The sequence below is a fragment of the Mytilus edulis genome, chromosome 7 (genome assembly GCF_963676685.1).
Source record: "Mytilus edulis chromosome 7, xbMytEdul2.2, whole genome shotgun sequence".
NCBI lineage: Eukaryota > Metazoa > Mollusca > Bivalvia > Mytilida > Mytilidae > Mytilus > Mytilus edulis.
Window position 1 is genome coordinate 62,806,320 of NC_092350.1, and position 23,548 is coordinate 62,829,867.

At 32.1% G+C, this 23,548-nt stretch overlaps 1 protein-coding gene across 2 annotated transcripts; it reads right to left on the reverse strand.

Annotated features, from left to right (window-relative positions):
* Window positions 1-230: 230 nt before the first annotated feature.
* Window positions 231-19,151, reverse strand: LOC139481959 (protein YIPF3-like). Of its 2 annotated transcripts, XM_071265532.1 has the most exons (12): window positions 19,009-19,114; window positions 18,482-18,551; window positions 16,386-16,459; window positions 15,057-15,163; window positions 14,398-14,443; window positions 13,654-13,746; window positions 10,593-10,724; window positions 8,963-9,085; window positions 7,727-7,850; window positions 7,096-7,173; window positions 3,802-3,915; window positions 231-1,799 (listed from the first exon to the last, which is right to left on the reverse strand). In XM_071265532.1, the coding sequence occupies exons 1-12, from the start codon at window positions 19,039-19,041 to the stop codon at window positions 1,795-1,797; spliced, it is 999 nt and encodes a 332-aa protein (XP_071121633.1). In that variant the 5' UTR covers window positions 19,042-19,114; the 3' UTR covers window positions 231-1,794. The 2 variants fall into 2 exon arrangements, with proteins under 2 accessions (XP_071121633.1, XP_071121634.1); XM_071265533.1 differs by lacking the exon at window positions 3,802-3,915 and having other exon boundaries at window positions 19,009-19,151.
* Window positions 19,152-23,548: the final 4,397 nt, after the last annotated feature.

The window sequence follows — 23,548 nt, forward strand, 5'->3', positions numbered from 1 at the left end:
CAAACCCCAGGGTGATCTCTTGACAGGTGGGAAAAGAAAATCTCCCGAACTTAATGCTTCTTAGGTCCAAAAGCTATGTGTTAAGCAAAAGACCATCTCCAGAACTCAAGGGACTTACAGACTACGGGCATAAAAACAGTTATCTCAAAATTAAAAGAGATGAAAATCTCCCAAATTCAAGTTCTAATATAAATGCTCTTTATGGTAATAAAAAAATAAAATAAAAATCATTATGTTAAACATGATTTATTAGATGAAACATTTACCTCCGATATTTCTATTTATAAATGTAATATACAGATAATGATGCGATTTTACTCTAGCTATAAATGATCCCTTTTGTACAAGTCCCAATAATATCACAAAACATTATCACAGGCACCTTTTGCATACATTAATTATATGGTAATACAAAAAAATATTAAAAATTCTCTCATTTAGCTTCCATGCAGTAAACAGACTGTCAGAGGCATTGACAGATATTTACATATTTATAACAGTGTATTTTCCAAGATTAAGAGAGAGGCTAATATAAAGGGACAATCAAACTCATATTAGTCGAAAATTAATTGGCATTGCCATGGCAAAAAAATAAATAATAAATAACTAACATGACTAATGTACACACTCTTAATGTTACATTTTGCTTATTATTTTTTTTTCTAGTACAGTTTAAATTGCAAACAGGAACAAGTTCATGTATTGTATTTTTCATGTTAATCAAGCCAAGAATATTTATTCACAGCTATGACTGCTTAAAAAACTGCTATGAACTTTTTACAATTATTATTTATTTATTTTTAGGACATATATAATATTTCAGCAATTATGTTGAGACCTGTTGTCTCAAAATTAATATTTTTTTTATCTAAATTGAACATGCTGATTGAATAACTATTTCTCATCAAACATTATTTTCTGCGGCAAGTCCAACCGTCTTACAGTGTTTTTATTATATAAACACTTCACAGTGAACAATTAGAAGGCAATTGATAAAGCAACAAGAATGTGTCCAAAGTACACGGATGCCCCACTCGCACTATCCTTTTTCATGTTCCATGGACCGTGAAATTGGGTAATAATCTAATTTGGCATTAAAATTAGAAAGATTATACTATAGGGAACATATGTACTAAGTTTCAAGTTGATTGGACTTCAGCTTCATCAAAAACTTTACCCTGAACGGACCCACAGATGAACGAACGAACGGAGCCACAGACCAGAAAACATAATACCCCTCTACTATCGTAGGTGGGGCATAAAAAATGTCTCTATTAGGTCTTCATTTCAGACAAAAATACATAAACATAACAAATCATACAATACCATTACATTTCATTGTTTTACATTTTTTTGTGGATATTTATAATTTTACCAAAGTATGCATACAAGCTATAGAAAAGTTGTTATTCTGTGAAAAATTAAATTTTGTGGTTCAACTCTTTCCATAAAATCTATAAAAAATTGTTATCCAACAAATAATAATGTATCCACAATATTACAGTGTCAATCATTTAGCACTTTTGAATGAAAACATGGCATGCATTTCTTAATTAACAATATTAGAAAGAAACCATTCTTCCTATACAACAAAAGTTTAATAATGATATTCTGTGACATATGACATGGTTCTTTTCTCTCTGTGTTCTTCTGTGATTCATAATAGTCTGCTTTCACCGAAAGTCAAATTTACATATTATTCCCACAATTCCAGAGAAAAATTACAACTCCGTTTAGTCCAACTGTGGCACCTCTAGTTGGATTTCAAAACATGAAAACAGCAACCGATGATTCTTAAGCTGAAATAATTCAAAACAATCATTAATATATGAGTATTTATATTAAATAGTTTAACACCATGTATGGCTACACATGTAGATCGTAACAATGTTATTATTCATTATGTGAGGAGAACAGTTTTCATGTTTGGTCAGTGTCATGAAAATAAAGAATTAGATTTTACACTGTTGAAATTAATTTTACTAAAACCTCAACGATGTTAGCTTATTTTGTTTTTTACTTCTGTCAGATTCTTAGAAACCTCTTGTGATATAATCCATGTTGTGTTATTAAAATTTCACCTGCTGACCTGACCTCTACTTTTCTTTTCCTCATTTAGCATGTTTATTAACATATAGTTTAAAAAAAACATTTCTTTTATATGAAATCTGTTATTATTCATAGCTTTCAAAAGAATAAAAGTGCCAATATCAAATGTATGACAAATCTAGAGAAAATCTTAACAGGCAAATTATCAATGGCTTATATGATTATCTCAAAAACACAACTCAAGACCTTTTCCCCATGCTTTTTAAGATCCATTACATTATAAATAAACTATCAATTTATAAGTCTGAAATTGAAAAAGCTTGTTATTTTGAATATACATGTTTGCAATCATTGTTAAATGTACACATATGCATGTACTTGTGACTTGAAAATTGCAAAATATTATTAGTGTGTAGTATGATACATTCATTTCAAAACTGGAAGTCTATTCATTTAACCTTAAAAAAATCAAAGAAAATCAACCAATGCAAATAAAAGCCCCAAATATGTAGCAATAAAAGAAAATTACATGCGTGTGTGTATGTGTGTTAATAGTGGGTCTCATTGGGGTCTAAGCATGACGCGGGATTGCCGATTTTTTGTAAGCGTGACACGTGAAAGTCAAATTATTGTGTCAGGAAAACGGGAAATGAGGTCTAGCGGGACCCGGGAAATGAGAAAAAAATGAGAATTGCTTACGTACATAGTGTAAGCGGGTTAAGGGAATCTGACAAAACAGTAAGCGGGATCCAGGATCGGAACCCCCCAATGAGACCCCCTTAATAAAATAAAATCTAAATTAACACCAGGAGATATTAGGTTAGCTTAACTGGGATAAAAGGGCCAAAAAATAAAAGAAGGCTAAAAGAGGGTATATAAAAAGTTTCAAGCAGAGCTGTCTATTATATTTTCAAACTGTCTACTCTAGGGGAGGGAGGGGAAGGTTTGTACACCCTTGATTCCTGAGAAAAATAAATATCAAATCCTGAATTCCTTTCAAACTAATGTGCCTGTTCTACATAAATATAATTTAAAAATCCTAAATTCCTGACAATTTCACTGAAAATTTCCAAATTCAGGCCAAACAAACATCTCAATTCTGAATTCCCCACACAGGTCCATATTATAAAATATTTTTGCCCCTCACACTAAATTTCAGAATCCAATATCAGGTCAGTGATATTGTTGGCTTTTTTCAAAACTATCTCTACCCTTTGTTATTGGGAAATTATGCGTCATTTTTTCAAATAGGGAAATTTATAATAAACTATGAATTTTACTGGAACTTCAATTTGCAGACCTCTTTTCAAGAGGTAAACCCTCATTTGAAATAAGACCCCTAATTGTCAGTGATGATACATAAATAGACCCTCAAATCAGCACATATAGTCATTTTAGACATGGAAAATGCATAAATAATTTTTTTATTAGTTCGTATTCATGCACAACTACTACTAAGACTGCACTGTTTGGGGGAAAAATGTCTTTTTGGGAATAATTTTAAGCCATTTTTTTTCTCAAATTGGGAATCTTCTCCAGGGTAAAAAGCCTTTATTCTCCAGTAATTTAAGGCAAACAATATCACTGCAGGTCCATCTGTCCCTCACTCTACTATGTACTATCATTATGAAAATCAAATAAATTTAATCATGTTAATAAGAAAAACCAGAAACCCATGCAAAATTTAATAATAAGAAAAACAGAAAAAGAAAAACCCATAAACCCATGCAAAACTATTTTAACTTTTCTGACCTTGAACTGCATGCGTGTTGTTAGTACCCAGTCTAGTGACGACCAGTGTATCATTAACTGCCCGCTTTACAATATTTTGCGCATGCTCAACAACTGACTTGACACTTTCTGCAACTAGCATAGAAATTACCCATTAAACTTATTTAACAAAAAAGATAGAAAGGAAATAGATGTCGACTGACATATTTTTGGTGATAGCAAACTAATAATTTTTCCGATATTGAGAAAAATCTTGCCTAATTCATATAAAAAATTCAAAATGTGAGTTTAATTTATTGCGATTATAACCCTGTTGCATTTATCGCAATAATTTCTGAATTTACAATATTGAAGGAAGAGTGCCATGCATTCTTCACTTTAAAAGAGTTCTTGCAACAACTCTATGAAGTGTTCAAAGAGGTCGGTGATTGCAGTACATGTATTTGCACGCCGAATTAACGGAAATCACAAAAATAAATCTTGTATTTCAATGTCCATTGTTCAACCAACACAAAAATAAATCCATGCACTAATTTCTGAAAAGACTATTTTCATGTAACCAACTTTTGACTCTGGATTATATAATTTTGAACAGGTTTCCTTTTCTGTGGAAGGACATCCTGGTACCAAGTCATGTAAGAGTAAGGTAAAGAAGTAATACAAGCTTTCAATTGATACAATTTTAGGGGAAAATTAACTGCTTTACATTTTCTACACACTAGAAAATCCTCGGTAAACAGTAAACTTTCCCCTCAAATTACACAGATTATATGTTTGATTTTACTCATTTTCGTTACTCTTTCTGGACTGAGTTCCAGGATGTCCAACCACAGAAAAATTATATAATCTGGAGTCAAAAGTTGGTTATATGAAAATAGCTTATTGACAGTAATTGCCAATCTTTTTCTATACTGTAAAAGCAGAAATTTTCGTGGAGGATTTAATTTTGTTTGTTTCGTGAAAAGAATATATCCACGACATTAACCAGGTGCTCCGCAGGGCGCAGCTTTATACGACCGCAGAGGTCGAACCCTGAACAGTTGGGGCAAGTATGGACAAAACATTCAAGCATGATACAGCTCTGAATTTGGATTGTGATCAAATTTTTGACATTACATGGGGTTTTTTTTACACAAAACAAATGCCAAGATTTTACAAATCAATTAAAGATTTCTTCTTCAAACTTTTTAAATCTAAAATTAAATAGTTGACACAGCATAGGTTTCTGACACAGAATGAATGTGGTCTAATGAACTTAAAAGGTTTTTTTTGCCTTTGAGCAAATCACTATGCTGTTGAATATTAATCCTCTCAAAAAAATGTTTGAAGAAATTTTCTTTTTATTTATGAAATCTGAAATGAGAAAAATTTAACCCCCCCCCTTTTTTTCACATCCCCGTTTCCCTTTTTCAAAACTGATATCAATTCAAATTTCTAATGGAGTTTGCAACAATAACTACTCATTTAAATACATCATAAAATATTAAGATGTAAAAAAACTGCTTGTTATCACTGAATGGTAAAGATTATTTAAATTTATCAGTTGGTAGTAAAAAGTGTATATACATTGTATATTGTATATAACAAAGATTTAAGTTGATTCTGGACAAAGAAAGATAACTCCAATTAAAAGAAATTCTTGCTATTGCACAATATAGGATATTTCTTGCTTACTATTCTGGACAAAGAAAGATAACTCTAATTAAAAAAAAATTGTTATTTCACAATATTGTCCAATTAGATATTTCTTGCCATTGCACAATACTGTGCAATTGAAAAGACTTGCTATTGCACAATACTTAATATAATAATTTTAGATCCTGATTTGGACCAACTTGAAAACTGGGCCCATAATCAAAAATCTAAGTACATGTTTAGATTCAGCATATCAAAGAGGCCCAAGAATTCAATTTTTGTTAAAATCAAACTTAGTTTAATTTTGGACCCTTTGGACTTTAATGTAGAATTTGAAATTTGAAAACAGGACCAAAAATGAAGAATCTACATACACAGTTAGATTTGGCATATCAAAGAACCCCAAGGATTCAATTTTTGATGAAATCAAACAAAGTTTAATTTTGGACCCTTTGGACCTTAATGTAGACCAATTTGAAAACTGGACCAAAAAACTTCAATAATCAAGAATCTAAGAACATTTTTAGATTCAACATATCAAAGAACCCAACCGATTCATTTTTTGTCAAAATCAAACTAAGTTTAATTTTGGACCCTTTGGACCTTAATGTAGACCAATTTGAAAACAGGACCAAAAGTTGAGAATCTACATATACAGTTAGATTCGGCATATCAAAGAACCCCAATTATTCAATTTTGATGAAATCAAACAAAGTTTAATTTTGGACCCTTTGGGCCCCTTTTTCCTAAACTGTTGGGACCAAAACTCCCAAAATCAATACCAACCTTCCTTTTATGGTCATAAGCCTTGTGTTTAAATTTCATAGATTTGTATTTACTTATACTAACATTATAGTGCGAAAACCAAGAAAAATGCTTATTTGGGTCCCTTTTTGGCCCCTAATTCCTAAACTGTTGGGTCCTAAACTCCCAAAATCAATACCAACCTTCCTTTTGTGGTCATAAACATTGTGTTTAAATTTCATAGATTTCTATTTACTTAACCTAAGGTTATTGTGCAAAAACCAAGAAAAATGCTTATTTGGGCCCTTTATTGGCCCCTTATTCCTAAACTATTGAAACCAAAACTCCCAAAATCAATCCCAATCTTTCTTTTGTGGTCATAAACCTTGTGTCAAAATTTCATAGATTTCTATTAACTTAAACTAAAGTTATGGTGCGAAAACCAAGAAAATGCTTATTTGGGCCCTTTTTGGCCCCTTATTCCTAAAATGTTGGGACCAAAACTCCCAAAATCAATACCAACCTTCCTTTTATGGTCATAAACCTGGTGTTAAAATTTCATAGATTTCTATTCACTTTTACTAAAGTTAGAGTGCGAAAACTAAAAGTATTCGGACGCCGGACGACGACGACGACGACGACGACGACGCAGACGCCAACGTGATAGCAATATACGACGAAAATTTTTTCAAAATTTGCGGTCGTATAAAAACCCCACGAAAATTTAACCTCCATATAATACCACTTACATGTAAGGAAACCATAAAACTAAATCCCCATGAAATCTTATAGAGACAAAACCACGAAATTTTAACCCCATAAAAATAAATGTTTCTACAGTATTTACAACAATAGCTTATATAAAATTCGTGGTTCACCTAACAAATAGGTGAATTTTAACTTTTATAAACAAAATACACAATCAAATCTAATTACTTTTTGTGGCAGAAATATCATCAATTTTTGCTTCTGGCTGTTGTACAACTGGTTTACTGTCAAAAACTTCAGATAATTCTACAAAAAAAGAAAAATCAGATTATCACAGATTTTTTAATCATGGCTTATTCCAATTCTATTAATGCAATCACAATTTTACCTTGTTTATTCAATTACCGGTATAAATAATCATTCAAGTTACAGATACATTTCATATGTAGCTTTTTATGGCTACATAGTGAATGCCTATATTTTCCATTCAAGTGGCAGTAAATTGAAAATCAATCATTACAAATTGTAACCTTTTATAAACAAAATTGTAATATTCCACTTTGTAGTTTTAGAGCGGAAGATTTTTGAAAATCGGCAAATCAGATTCAAAGATTGAACTCGTTTATATCCCATTGGAATCAACTAAGAACTGGTCTATGAAAAGAAGATAAATACTTCAATTAAAATGCAATCTTTAATAATGGACGGAAAGTCATGACAATAGCTTAAACTATCAATCTACTTAACATATTTTTACAATAAATAATATAAATAATATTAAAATTATGCATAAGCATGTGTGAATAATATTTAAATTATGCATAAACATGAGTGAATAATACAAAATAAATATGCTAACCTTCCACAATTTGATGATATGCAAAATGTAAATAAATAAGAAACAGAAGATGTAAAGCTGCTAAGACACCACACACTAATAATCTCTGTGACTGTCCTTGTGTCCTGGATAAAATTATGGAGATCTACAAAATAACAGTCAAATAATTATACATCACAATCCAAAAGCATCCTCAAGACAGCTTATCTTGTCATTTTCATATAGACCTACATTAAATAGGTTAAAAAATTAACCATTAGATGTAACATCCAATCATTTTATTTTTGGCCAAGTTTTAAGTCCAAAAGAGTACCTAATTGTAACTTCTTCATCCTTTCTCATAACATGCATAATAGCTCAAAGATATTGATGCCAAAGGTTTTAATATCTAATGACCATATCTCTGATGATTTTAAAACAAGAACTGATTAAATATTTTTTGGTGCAATGCCTAGTGGTAATAAATGTGGAATGTGTCCATAGGGACACAGATAATGCACCCGCTAGCATATAACGTAATAATGGGACACAACTCAAGAACTGTAAAAGTGACGCTACCAAAATTTGAACTTACCGGTAAACTGAGTTTTGTTGTAATAAGCATTATATATTCATTTAATAACATTTAGTTGAGACAAACTTGAGTAAGAGAATGGAAACTACATTTATAAAGGGGCATAACCCTTGAACAGTACAAATAATGCCACCACTGTGTTTTGGCGTAATTAGCATTGTGTTAAAGTTTCAAAGCATTTGATTGAAGCAAGTTACAGTTGGAGAACAGAAACAAAAATTTCAGTAATTTTTCCATTTGTTATGGGGCATAACTCCTGAAGAGTAAAAGTTATGCCACCAAAATTCAAACCTGACCTGTGTTTTCTGGTAATAAGCAATATATTTAAGTTTCATAACATTTGGTTGAGGCAAACTGAATTTAGAGAACGGAAACCAATTTTGAGACTTACAAATTATATTATATATACATTTTATATGCATAATAAAAAGTAGACATTATCAGATAGCCCAAGGACTTCATTTCCCATCTGACAGAATGTAATGAAATGTATGTCTGCAATTTCTCAGACAAGTTGGAAATAAATCACTGATATCAGAGTGGCACATTGACTTCTATAAACTATTTGAAGTTAACTTTGCTTGCTGCTTCTTTTCCTTCCTCATCATTTTTCATATTCTAAACGAATCGATCATGCTACTGTGACCTTCACCTGTAAATTTTGGTTGGTTGATTAAACTTACCATTCTAAGGGAAGATAATCCTCCAAATATTGCCCACATCGAATAGAAAAATAAATGATCATGTGATGTGTGAATGATAGTGCTTAGAAATAATACGATACAAGGTCCAAACAGTCCATATCCCTGAAAATACAGAAAAAAAATACTGCAGTGTAAAACAGTGGAGTTAGCTTATTATATATAAAATAATGCAAACAATACAATGCATTTGATAAATAACCATTTATTAACCTAAAAATTAATATTATCGCACCACATGTAAATTATGACATGTAATTGGTTTAACGCCCTCACATGGTGACTCCCTATGGATCTAGATCTGTAGTGAGGTTAGTAAATTTCGTATGGGGTTCACAACGTCACATCTTCTGTTAATGGTGGCGTTATCTTTTTAAAATGTTGTAGTATTTCATTCTAAATTTTTCTACAAAATGCAAAGGAAAAAGTCCCAAGTGTGATAAATTCATTATACTGTTCACTATACCTACTGACCCCCTATGGGCCATAGAGGGTGAGCAAAATACATGGGAGATTCAGACTTTTGCCTCACCCTCTATTGTCTATGGGTCCTTAGGCGTCAGTACTACAGTAGTGAACTATATAACTGAACTTATAAAATTGATTCAAATTTGTCTTCAACATTGTGAAAAATTTAAAAGAACTTGTTATGTAGTGCTCTATTACCTGGATACCCATTACAGATTGATAGAAAATGATATTTTAATAATAATAAGTACTAAATATTAAGATATTAAAAGTATGGTCTTAAGAAAAAATGATAGTTTGTTGGAAGGGGGCGATAAATGGGTGACCTGTGTTAAGAGAAAGCAATATCTCTTGCACGTAAAAGACACCCTTGTAGATTTACAAAAAGTGCAGGCTAATGCCACTACGAGGCAGCACTCACACCTGCATAGGTGAAAAGGATTAATATAAGTTGTAATAACTTGTTTCCCAATCCACTATAAATAAATTAAATAAATATGTTTGCGTGGTTTGTTTTCTCTTATTTTTGAGTGTAAATTCACATTGCGATAAGACGTGTCACGGTACTTGTCTATCCCAAATTCATGTATTTGGTTTTGATGTTATATTTGTTATTCTAGTGGGATTTTGTCTGTTGCTTGGTCCGTTTCTGTGTGTGTTACATTGTAGTGTTGTGTCGTTGTTCTCCTCTTATATTTAATGTGTTTCCCTCAGTTTTAGTTTGTTACCCCGATTTAGTTTTTTGTCCATGGATTTATGAGTTTGAACATCAGTATACTACTGTTGCCTTTATTTAAACTTAGATGATAGAAATCAAATCAGTAAATAATTTTTTTAATTTACTTTTTTTATGCAATATTTTTTTCTATAGAAGCAGAAATGAAACCTCTACTGTGAAACAAACTTTTTACACATTGTGTCATAATTTTTGTATTTAGAAAGAAATGTATCATTGTAAACATATAAACAAAGAATTGTCCCCAAACCGACAACCAATGTACCATCCAGGCTAGTAGATAAATGATAGTATTTTTTTTTTATAAAATATATATAAACTTCTATGACATTTTGCCTCTGGTCAAGAGTTTTGTCATTGGCAATCGTACCAAATCTTTTTATATTGATATAGATATACATATCTTACCATCATAGACATAATCTGTAGAAGTGCTATATGAACATTAGATATATATGACAACACCCACACAAACACAGCACCACCAATCCAGTATGTAAAACACACACCAAAAGCTGTACCCATCAATGTTCCTTCCTCCTGTAAAACAAATCAATAGAATTATCTCCCTTGCAAAGAATTTAGTATTGTTATTTTTTAAATTAGTTTTAAATTTGTCATCGTGGCACTAACAAGACTACTTGCATGTGTATTTTATTGAATTTTCTTTACATGTGTATTTTTTTTAATTTTCTTTACATGTGTATTTTTTTCATATTTAATCGTTCATGTGTATTTTTTTTCATACTTTCTTTCATGTGTATTTTTTTTCATATTTTGTTACATGTGTATTTTTTCATATTTTTTCATATTTTGTTTCATGCATATTTTTTTTCACACTTTCTTTCATCATGTTCATGTGTATTTTTTTTCCATATTTTGTACTCTAACATATTTACATTTATCATAAAATTGAGAATGGAAATGGGGAATGTGTCAAAGAGACAACAACCCGCCCAAATAAAAAACAACAGCAGAGGGTCACCAACAGGTCTTCAATGTAGCGAGAAATTCCCGCACCCGGAGGCGTCCTTCAGCTGGCCCCTAAACAAATATATACTAGTCCAGTGATAATGAACGCCATACTAATTTCCAAATTGTACACAAGAAACTAAAATTAAAATAATACAAGACTAACAAAGGCCAGAGGCTCCTGACTTGGGACAGGCGGGGTTAAACATGTTTGTGAGATCTCAACCCTCCCCCTATACCTCTAACCAATGTACAACAATACGCACATTAAAATTCAGTTCAAGAGAAATCCGAGTCTGATGTCAGAAGATGTATCATGTTTATATCACTACAAATAACTAGAGGCTCTAAAGAGCCTGTGTCGCTCACCTTGGTCTATGTGCATATTAAACAATGAACACAGATGGATTCATGACCAAATTGTGTTTTTGTGATGGTGATGTGTTTTTAGATCTTTCTTTACTAAAATTCTTGCTGCTTACAATTACCTTTATCAATAATGAACTTGGTCCAGTAGTTAAGGTGGAAAATATTTTGTAAAAATTTACAAAATTGTTAGAAATTGACTAAACATAATAAAGGGCAATTACTCCATAAGTGGTCAATTGACAATTTTGGTCATATTGACTAATTGTTAGGTCTTACTTTGCTGTACATTATTGCTGTTTACAGTTTAACTCCATCTATAATAATATTCAAGATATTAACCAAAAGCTGCAAAATTTTCTTAAATTACCAATTCAGGGGCAACAACCCAACAACGGGTTTCCTGAAGGTTGCATTTCTGTAGATATTGACAATGCAATTTCCCATAGAAACTCCTTTTACGGCTAAAACTGTACCACTTCAACTGTGAAGTTTTGAAAAAAATCTTATCCTAGAATTGAAAGTTCATATGCACCACAATTTTTTTCAAAGGTCAAAATATAGGGCTGTGCGGCATATTTTCAACCTTTATATGCCCTGAACTTCTCAGAGTTTAAACTAACACTAATTTTCTTAACTACCCCTACCTCGAATGAAAGGTTACCACAGATTTCAAAGTAAACAATATGCACATGTTTATTTACTGGTAACATTCCCAAGTTATGTCTCTGTGAGATGGAACACTGAGAGCATAATTGGGAACCAGTATGTAAACAAAATTAATTTTCTATGAATATTCCAGATCTCCCCAAAAGAGGCGTGTTTTGAGAAACAGCTGTATATACAAAGTGCAACCTGAAGGGTCTGAAAATTTCAGGGGCAGATAGAACTTGACCTAATGAACAATATTATTCTATCAGATTTGCTCTAAATGCTTTGGTTTCAGAGATATGAGCCAAAAACTGCATTTGACCCCTATGTTCTACTTTAAGCCATGTCAGCCATCTGCGTCGCCGGCGGGGTCATCGGACACAATTTTAAAACAAGATGCCCTGTTGATGATTCTGGACAAGTTTGGTTAAATTTGTCTTTGTAGTTTCAAAGGAGAAGATTTTTGTAAAAGATTACAAAATTTACAAAAAATTGTTAAAAATTGACTATGAACATGATAAAGGGCAATAACTTCTTAATGGGTCAACATACCATTCTGTTCATGTTGACTTATTTGTAGATCTTTCTTTGCTTAACATTATTGCTTTTTACAGTTTATGGCTATCTATAATAATATTCCAGATAATAACAAATAGCGGCAAAATTTCCTTAAAAAAAAAAAAATTGCTCTAAATGCTTTCAAAATTGGTTTCAGAGATATAAGCCAAAATCTACATTTTACCCCTATGTTCTATTTTTAGCCATGGCAGCCAATTTGGTTAGTTGGCCAGGTCACTGGACACATTTTTTTAACTAGATACCCTAATGATGATTGTAGTCAAATTTGGCCCAGTATGAGAGGAGAGGAGAAGATTCTGGTAAAAGTTAACGACAATGGACGCCAAGTGATGAGAAAAGCTCACTTGGCCCTTTGGTCCAGGTGAGCTTAAAATGAGAATAGCTTTAACATAGCTAAATTGTAAAATGAAAATAAATTGTCTATAAATAGGAAGTGACCAAAAGGCTTTCAAGATAACATGTTTTTTTTTTATAGTACACATGTAATTGTGTAATTATCTATTGTCCGTTTATTATAAAAATGTTCATTATTTTACTTGAATAAAATTTACAATATAAGAAAGATGTTTATATATTTTGACACCAAGGAAAAGGAAATATGTACGGCTGATAAATTATCAATTTCAAGCTTAAATCATCGATAAGATATTTTCCAGTACTCTTTATAATCAGAAATGTGCTATTAAGGATGTAATATGTTCTTTAAGCACAGGCACTTGTCTCACATTTTTTTTCTATATACCTTAAAATTAGGCAAATACACATACATAAAAAAAATTCTGAGACAAGTGTGTGTATCTGTAAGGCATGCTCAATTGTGCTCTGTTTTTTATTTTTCAATCCTTGTTATGGCCCCGTTGGCTGTGTGGTCTAGGAAGTTGGACTTGGACATGATACTTACCACTTTATGTTCAGCTGTTTTCATTTGAAACAACAGTAAAGCTATCATTGTAAAAACAACCATTAAAGGTCCATATAGCTCTCTTGGAACTCTCTGGAATAAAGCAAGAAAATTAAAAAATTATAAATCCCAAATGATATTTGATGACAAAAGCACTGCAGGCAAATGAATCTGTAATTGATAAAAACCCAATACATGTACAAGATAGTTCTAATCATCGTTCAGTGTTTCTCTCACAAAATTAAAATACAAAAACACTTCAGATACTAAACTATATACATATCAAAATGGGAATTAAACCCTAGTTGCATAATCAACAAAGGTCTTGTCAACAATGTAGACAAGAATAGAATTCATAACAAAATTTTTTTTTTGTTGATCTGGTAATGCTTATCATATTGTCTGTTTAGTTTCTCTCTATCTTCTTAAAACACTCTGGTGGGGGCATAAAAAACTTTAAACATTGAGCATGATTCCAAGGTGAAGCCCCTCATGGGGGGGGGGGGGGTCCTAGTAATCACATAATCACCATTTTTTTGCCAATATAATCACATAATCATTAAATATTTGCTTATCTTTAGTAATCAAATAATCATAAACTAAAAATACAGTCCTAGGTAATTAAATAATCATGAAATATTTGGCTTAATAATCAAATAATCATTAAAAAAACGGCCAAGTAATCACATAATCAAAAACCCCATGAGGGCCCTCCAAGGTCAAATTATCTATATATAGAATTACCTGTTTCTGATCTGAGGGTTTCTGTGGAAGTAAGGAGAATAGTAATCTATAAAAGAAAGTGAATACTTTTAGTTTTTAAATGATGATGGCACATCCTTGAAATAAATTATTATTTGCTGAGGCTCAAGTATTAACAAGGTTTTGTACTAAGTGAAGGTCTCTCCATGTGTGAAAATATTGGAAAATTAGTATACGAGATGACAATAATTCAAAAGCAGTACATTAATGAAGATTTTGATAATATAAAGGATTTTCTTTTACAAGAATTTTACAGTTTACTTACATTTGAGCTGCTTGGATAGAAACTGACCTTAGGCAAATGATTATTAATACATGTATATATGTTAACTTATTTTGGGTTGACAATTGACAAAATCTCTATGCAAAGTCTGTAACTATTTGAAAATTAAGCTGTTATAAGAACCCTACAAAATAAACCCAACTCATCTTTTATTTTGTATCTTAATGTTTCAAAGGCATACACCTGTACATGTGTTGTGCACTTGCATAAGGTCGATTTCTATCCGACGCAGCTCAACTTGTTTTATACTAGATCTTAGACATTAAAGTATATAAATCACACTATTTTTTTTATTTTTTTTAATCTCCTATCAGCAACCTTATGCAAATTGGTTTCTTTAATTTCTCTCAATATTTACCTTTGTCTAACTTCATGTGGTTCCACATCAAAGTAAGGTCTGAGAATGTCTATATTACCGTACAGACTCCAGGCTTTCTTGGCTTGTGTTTTACCAGAATTCCATAACTGAAAGTTAATCAATATAAGTATCAAATATCTAGTATACACAATGAAAATGAATGCCATCCATTTTGTGTGGAGTTCCATCTGCACTGGTTTCCCTAGGACTTAAGGTGGTACCCAACACTGTCACTAAAATTAATTTGGCTCGTTTAATTTTCATAAAATTTTGACAAAGTATTTAATTTGACCATTGGACACAAATATAAAAATTTCAAAAAATTTGAACCAACCGTTTTATCAGAAAAAATACACTGGTTACATAGCAGTTTGACAAACACTACTTTTGATCATTGAGAAGCTTTATATTCTCTTAACAACACAACGTGATTAAAACGTTTAGCTGATTTTACAGTTATCTTCCTGTAGTGTTAGGTACCACCTTAAGGTGTAATATATACACCACTAATTTTCCCCTTGGTATGATCAGTCTTCTTTAAATTTGCACTTTTAAAAAAAATGTTCAGAATTTACCGTGGTTTAAAATAAAGAAATACTTTGCATGGGTAAAGTTTTTTCCTGTCCAGTACTATAGAAAAAAGTTCACATAACATTTCATTGCATATAAGGCAATAACCATCTCTGGAAGTTTACCAATCAAATTTTCACTTCTTTAAAATCTGTCTACAAGCTTTAGAAACCATGTAACCTCAAGTTGCAAAATATTCTAATAAGTATAGAAACCCCAAATAAAAAAATAATGGTTCTTTGAAATACCCAAGATATATGTTTATGACCCTGAAATGTTTTACTGCAATGAAATGTAGGATTAATTACCTACAACTGTCAAATTCAAGGGAATATTTTTTCAACCTATATTTGTATGCAATTCAATCAGATGTGACTACTATGATTTGGTGGTATTACACTATAAAGCACCTGGTGCTATATTTTTTATCAATTTGCTATCTTTGATGATTTTATTATACAATGTTTAGGTCCAATGGTGCTATATTTCTTTTTTGGAAAACCAGCGGTATGTTAATTTCAATGGTGCTTTTTGAAAATTCTAGGAAGAACACTGTAATAAACCCTGTGGTTATTATTTCATGGAAAAGCCCTTACTGACACGGTGACTGTAACCAGCCTTCATGATAAACTTTGAGTCCACAAGCCTGAACCCTCAATTTTTTGAAAATTTTAGTTGGATTCTATTGGCTTGTAGAGAAGAATTTTACAAGTCAATGCTGTAGGACATGTGGTTAAGCTTGAAGACCATAAAACTCACCATTTCTGTGACATTTCCAGTCATTCTTTGTCTCATGTCATCTCCAAAACTCTTTTTAGGCGTTGGTCCAGGTTCTGAAAATAAGTAATTTTTTATCATTGATTTGAAGACAGATGCTATGGTGTGTTTACAGTAAAATGTTCTTAAAATGTGTTAAGCTGGGGTCACACATTCACGATTTTTACTGCCGTCCTTGACAGGACCATTCCCGATTAAAATTTGTCAAAAGTCTGATCAAGATCCTGTGAATCGTGGATGGAAATTCAATTTGTATCTTTCGCCAGGTAAAATTCGACCGAGTCTGTCACGACTGCGTCCTGATTCTACCGAATGCAATCCGACAGAGATCAGATAGTGACAAGACAGTGAACCGACGCTGACGGAAGTTATCCGTTCGAAAACTGTCGGCATGATCAGGTACTGTCGGAACGTAATCCTATCACGGTCCGCTCTATCGCATTGCAAACGGCTTTGTCTGGTCTCAGTCGTATTGTATTCTGTTATTGTCGGGACTTCTCCAGATCATTCCCGTTCCACAGGACACCGTCCCGAATACACAGAACATTGTTAGGAATTCGATCCGATACAGCAGAATCTGTCACGACATAGGCACGATTGTAATCCGACTAGACAAAATCGGCTGAGTTTCCCCGAATGTTACGGGACGCACCTAACTGTCGGGGTGCTTTGCCGAACTATTCGGACCCTTCCCGACCAGTAGGAATCTGTTACGAACTAAAACGACTGCGTTCAGACAATAATAGGACATTCCAGATAATTGAGGATACTAATCCGACTTTTTCACTTTTCGTGTCGTATCGCTGTCTGATCTCAAACGGGAGCAATAATCGGCAATGTGTGAACCCCGCATTATGGTAGACATGCATAATTTAGGGCAGGTAGATATAAGTACAATCATGATATGTGGAGCCAGGAAACACAATGCTGTCATTTGCAACTGACGTAAAAGAAATCATGTGAATCAAAGATTTTTAATTCCACAGACAATGACAGATTCACAATTCAAAATAAAAATGTTCATGATGTTAAGCCACCACAAATAATTATGTTATTGATGACAGATGTATGCATAATTTTAAGAATTTCACAATATGCATGAAAAAAAAAGTCATTTGATAGTAGCTCTTAATTTAGAATTAAAGTTTCAATGTAAGGCAAAGGGCTTATTTCACTATAATCTAAAACAGATACGTAATTTTCATCATGTTCATTACATAATTCGAAACATGTATAATTTCCAAATGTTCATGTCTACACTGTCAAAAGATAAGTTGCAGATACTTTATATAATCAAATATATTTTCACAACAGTTGTTTTACCAGCCAACAAATAACATGAACATATAAAATTTGGATATATAACCCCTTGTCTCATGTCATCTCCAAAGCTCTTTAAAAAAAACAAAGAAAAAATCATTAAACAGGCTAGGAAGAGCTTCAAATGATACTTAGACATTGAGTATCTTTAAAGTAATTAAATGTCAGTATGGTCATGACAGTCGTGCATATCATGTGTAGATAAATATTAGGTGAAGCCTGAAGATACAGTTTAAGATCATTAATCATGTTTACATGTTTAAATGTCACTCATGTATGTTTTGAAATTTAGAATTAGGTCCATTTTCACTGAACTGTTATAGCAGACTATGAGGTATGGGCTGAGCTCATTGTTGAAGTCCAAAGGTGACCTTTAGCTGTTAATTTCTGTGTCATTTGGTCTCTTGTGAAGAGTTGTCTCATTTGCAAACATTCACATCTTCTTTATTCTAGTACACATTTTTGTTTAGGGGCTGGCTGAAGCTTGTCGCAGGATGTGGGATTTTCTCGCTGCGTTGAATACCCATTGGTGACTTTTGGCTGTTTTCTGCTCTATGGTCAGGTTGTTGTCTCTTTGATACATTTTCCATTTTTGTTTAGGGACCAGCTGCAGCCGCCTCAAGGCAGGTCAGGGTAGATTTTCTGACTGTGTTAAAGACCCATTGGTGGCCTTCAGCTGTTTTCTGCTGTATGGTTGGGTTGTTGTCTCTTTGACACATTTCCCATTACCATTCCCAATTTTATCCTTGACATATTACCTGATGCAGCATCAATGTCTGGTTCATTCTCTAGTTCTCCAAGATCTATCACTGCTGATTTATCAGACATCTGAAAGTTTAAACACACTTTTATAATGATTTGAAACTAGTGAATTTATGATTTAACACAAGTACAAATTATTGAAATCCTTTGAATACTGGAATGTGTCTTACTTATCATGCTTATACAATGACAATGTAGTTTGAAGTTTGTTTTGCTCAACATAAAGATTCATATTTTGTATGGTGTGTGGTATGTTTCATGCATTCAATTGTGCTATCTTTCTCAGATTTTTGGAACCGTATGTATCTCCAGTATTCTTCTTTACTATACTTCATGTACGAGTAAACGACTTCAAATAATTTATGAGTGTGAAGTGCCAGTGTCAGTGGCAAGAAGTAACAGCCAGGTCTCAATCTGTTACCTCTTCAAATAACTTTTAAGCTACAATGAATAGATAATTATTATGATATAAGTTAATATGTGTGCGTTGCGTAAAATTTAACAAATGCTGCGAGTTACAAACGTTTTGAGAATTCCAAGAACTTGGATCTGCCATGTTGTCAACACTTTGATTTTCTGTTTTTTGCCTTAATCGTTTAGCCTAAGATAGTCATATCCTGAACTGGAAACCAGTTTCCATTATAAACTGTCGATGCAAATCGGACTGGTGATTTCCGGAAATTAAACTTTTTTTATATGCTATAAATATTTTATGATACGCTTTAGAAAATAAAAATAAAAAATGATCAAAAATGGTATCACCAAGGATTTGTATAGTAAGTTTGGTATCACCGAAGTTTTACTATGAAAATTTTACTATATGCTTAAAAACATTTTGTATAATGCAATATATCAGTTATTTCTCTTTTCACAAATGAAAAGTCTAACCTGGGACTATATCACAGTGTTGGAACGGAACTGTACGGTTTTCTAATAATTTGGTCATTCAGGAGACTGTCAAGCGTGGCTCCGACATTTGCAAAATATTATAACAAGTTGCTTGATGGAAACTTTGATGAACTCTTATGTTCCTACCGTAACGTTTCTGCTTCAAGTTTTGATAGCTATATATAAAACATTCTTTATGTAAATATAAACCAATAAAATAATAAGAAAGATGTTTGCGTCCAAACGTTTTCCTTAGAATGTTCGAGCTCCGTGTAAAACGATCAAAATTGTCACACAACAGCGATCTAAAATGTCAAATAAACATCGAAAAATCAATGTTTGCTACCTGAATTTTTTCATGTACCTTTTCTGATATAAAGTCTTATCTGTCTGAAAGTTTCAAAGCCATTGTTCCAGTAGAAATCCAAATATATTCATTTTCTCCATGTCGGATATTTTTTATTGACTGTACAATCGCTTGTAAGTTTACTGTAATATCACTCGGAGCCTTCCTGTACAATCGCTTGGAGCTTTTCTTTTCATCGTTTGGCCAACTAGACTACTCCGAAAGGATGATAACCTACTTTACCTTAATTTTGTTATGACTTCACGGTCCAGCTAGCAAGCAAGCTAGTTAAAGGTATTAAGGATGTTCGCTAGGGTCTCTGTTTAAAAATAACAAGCTTTTTAAAAGACTTTTATGAAATGATAGTATATGAATAAAGAAACTAAAAAAAGCAGAAACAAATGGAGGGTCTGTGTGCTCGTCTTCAAGCTATAAGCCGTTGAAAATTTGGCGGGAAAATATTCTCTCTAGATTATTCTTACATTTAACATTGGCACATTTTTTGTTTAAGAAAAACGAAAAAATAACAAGAATTTTATAAGATTTTGAAATATGGCTTATTAAACTTTATGTAATAAAACTATGAAAAGAAAAGTAGGGGTTAGTGGGCATTTTTTTTTTAATGGCAATAGGATAAAACCAGAGGATTTCGAAAAATCTGGCAAAAATTAAAAAAAATAGGGGAGCAAACATCCTTAAGGTCCTAATTTTTTTTATCTTAACATAAAGGTGCAAATCGAATGGCATATTTCGTTGTTTGAACTCATTTTAAGGTTATAACGTCTTAATCTTCCCAATTAAGCATTTGCAGGTGCAATACTGATATCGGTAACAGGATAGACAAAAAGGTAACAGGATAGACTTTTTGTTCCAGACCATACGAGTATTTGGACCGTACGCGTACGGTCCGGACCGTATACGTATACTCGTACGGTCCGACCATACGCGTACGGTCGGACCGTATGAGTATACGCGTACGGTCCAGCTGACCATACATGTTTTGGGATTATATGGGTTAAATGTTAACAAACATTTATCAAAATCTTTATTTTTAGTTATACAAATTGAACAATTAGATGGATAAAGTGAATAAGCGAAAAATTAAATTAAATATTAAATTTTGTTTAATTTTATATCCGTGAATCCTATTTTGTTACTCTGGCCCAAGATGACACTTGCTTCCACAAGGAACGTCATAAATTTTTAACATTAACATGTTTTGTTCATGCATGTTCCTTTGCATATATGCATTTTTTGTAAAGTTCCTAAATATTCTAAAACAATTGTCCTCCCACATTATGTTTACTTCCGATAACTTCAATTTCAATGAGCATACTGGGCTGCAATTAATGAATTACTTACATGCTTAATACAGGAAATAAACAGATTAAATAAGCGTGTTTTTTTTTAAATAGTTAAAATATTTAGGTTTTATTTCAATTACTATTGAACAATTTTTTATATTAATTTGAGATATAAGTTATGTTGATCTGTTATATACATTTGTATCTAATAAACTTGCCCAAATTCTTAATATTAGTCAGACCGTACGCGTACGGTCCGACCGTATGCGTATATTGAAAAAGTACGCATACGGTCCAGACCGTACGCGTACGGTCCAAATACTCCTACGGTCTGGAACATAGTGATATACCAGAAACGTGCGTTCCTGTTACCAATGAAATATAGAGAAAGGTAAACTAACTTATGAGGGATTTACTTGATGTTAGGTTTATTTGAAAGGGTGAAAAATGCCAAACAATATAAATTGCTATCTTAGACTTACATTACTGGTGGTAATTTTTACAACCTTTGAAACCCAATTTTTAGAGGCATTTTTCAGTACAACCTGGAAAATTGGCAAATAATCTATAATTTTACAAAATGAATATATATAGAAGTTTATTCTCTTGAAAGCCATCTAATTGGCTACGTAAAACAAGCTTAACATTTTATCTAAACCTTTTCTAAATAACCCGAAATTTCTTTTGAAAATGGTAACAGGATAGACAAAATATTGTACCACCGATCAAAAAATGTTTCAAGATATTCTTGTATGACATCATTAAGATTGCATCTTTTAATATGTTGTTCTTAAAGTACTGTTTGTTTTGATTTGCTTATGTAGAGGGTTGTTTGAATAAGTAACTTTTAATAATTTTTTCAATTTCAAAATTCGACATTTTTTTTAAATGACCCATATATAAAAATAAGAACAGGTACCAGCTCTTTTGGACAAGTTCATTGCACCCATTTATATCAGAAATGTTCAAATCGTATACAAAAAAGAAAGCACCCAACAGGTACATCCATCCATCAAGAGCTACAGGGACAGTTGTAATTCCGGCATGCAATCCCCTTTTTTTTGCATTATCTCTGATTTTGTTTAATTAATTATCACATTTAAAATGTACAACCAGCAGATAAAAGTATTAGCGAAAAAGAGATGCGAAACACAATTTTCAACATTCAATTTTCAATTAGATAGCAACTTTCACAATTTAAAACACAAACAGCTAGATAACATCATACTATAGATTTTTACAAGGCATGTGGATGACAAGTTTCCTGGCAAGACATTATTAAGAAAGATGGATAATTATATATAGCATTAGAAAAAATAAATGTTAATTGGTGTCAGTTTTTCTTAATTATAGAATCCAACATAGGAGTCATCTAGAAAAATGTATATTAATTTATCAATGGAATGTTTCAAGGTTAAGTTTTTAGGTTGTATGCCTTTTGCATTGACCGTAATGATTAAATAGCCTAGTTTTGTTCAACTTTGTTTCAATCAATAACTATTTAACTCCATGTTTTCTCTCTCTAATATCTCGATTACGTATTCAAAACGAGAAGATAGCTAAATGAAAAGTTATGAATTAAGATGCTGGATTACACTTTGACTAAATTACATTTACGGTAAAAATGAACAATAATATGCATCGTTTCAAATAACACGTTGCATTAAACTTACCTTTCAGTTATAATAAAACACTTGTTGTAGCAGCCTTGAGTTCGTTATTTTATTCATGTAGAAAGCTTAATCAGATGAAAGAAATAAAGCCAATTCCCCCTAAATACTAATCACGCCATTCATATACAGCGTCGGATCCAGCAATTTAAAATAAAGGGGAAGGGGTCCCAACCCAAGACAAAGGACATTGATCGTCCAAAACAAAAGTGGGGGGGGGGATTCCAACCTCGGAAACCTCCCCCCTGGATCCACCATTGATGTATGCGTTCTTTCAGTTTCTGACATTATCAAAGCTTATTTGTTTATCATAGATCAATTCTGAAGATATATCAAAACCTTTATTTGGTTAAATTGTTGCAGATTTTGAGCTTTTGTCCAAAAAGTGTATTTGAAGGACATTTAAAAAAAAATAACATTATGTTGGAAGTTAAAAACCATATATTGTCTTTCAAATAAAACTTTACTGTATATGTACTTATTTTCGCGAACATTTTTTTGTATTGTTAATGCAATCGTGTGTATTTATTTTCGCGGTATTTCCAAAAATATAAGGTTTTTATTTGGTTTATGTATATGTGTCGGAAAAGATCAATTAGATGTCAAATGATTTCAATTCATTCCAATTTAAGTTTTTGGAAATTTTTACATTGACAAAATTGCGTCGTTATATGTTTCGCAAATTACAAATTCTCTTTCTTTATTTTTTATATCATTATCAGTATAAATCATTTCCTGAAATTGTAATGATAAATCCAACATTGTTGTCCGTGTTTAAAAATATAGAAAAATCTTTATGCACGCACACATTTCAGAATTATAGCAGTAGTTATGCTTGACACACAGCCGATTGTA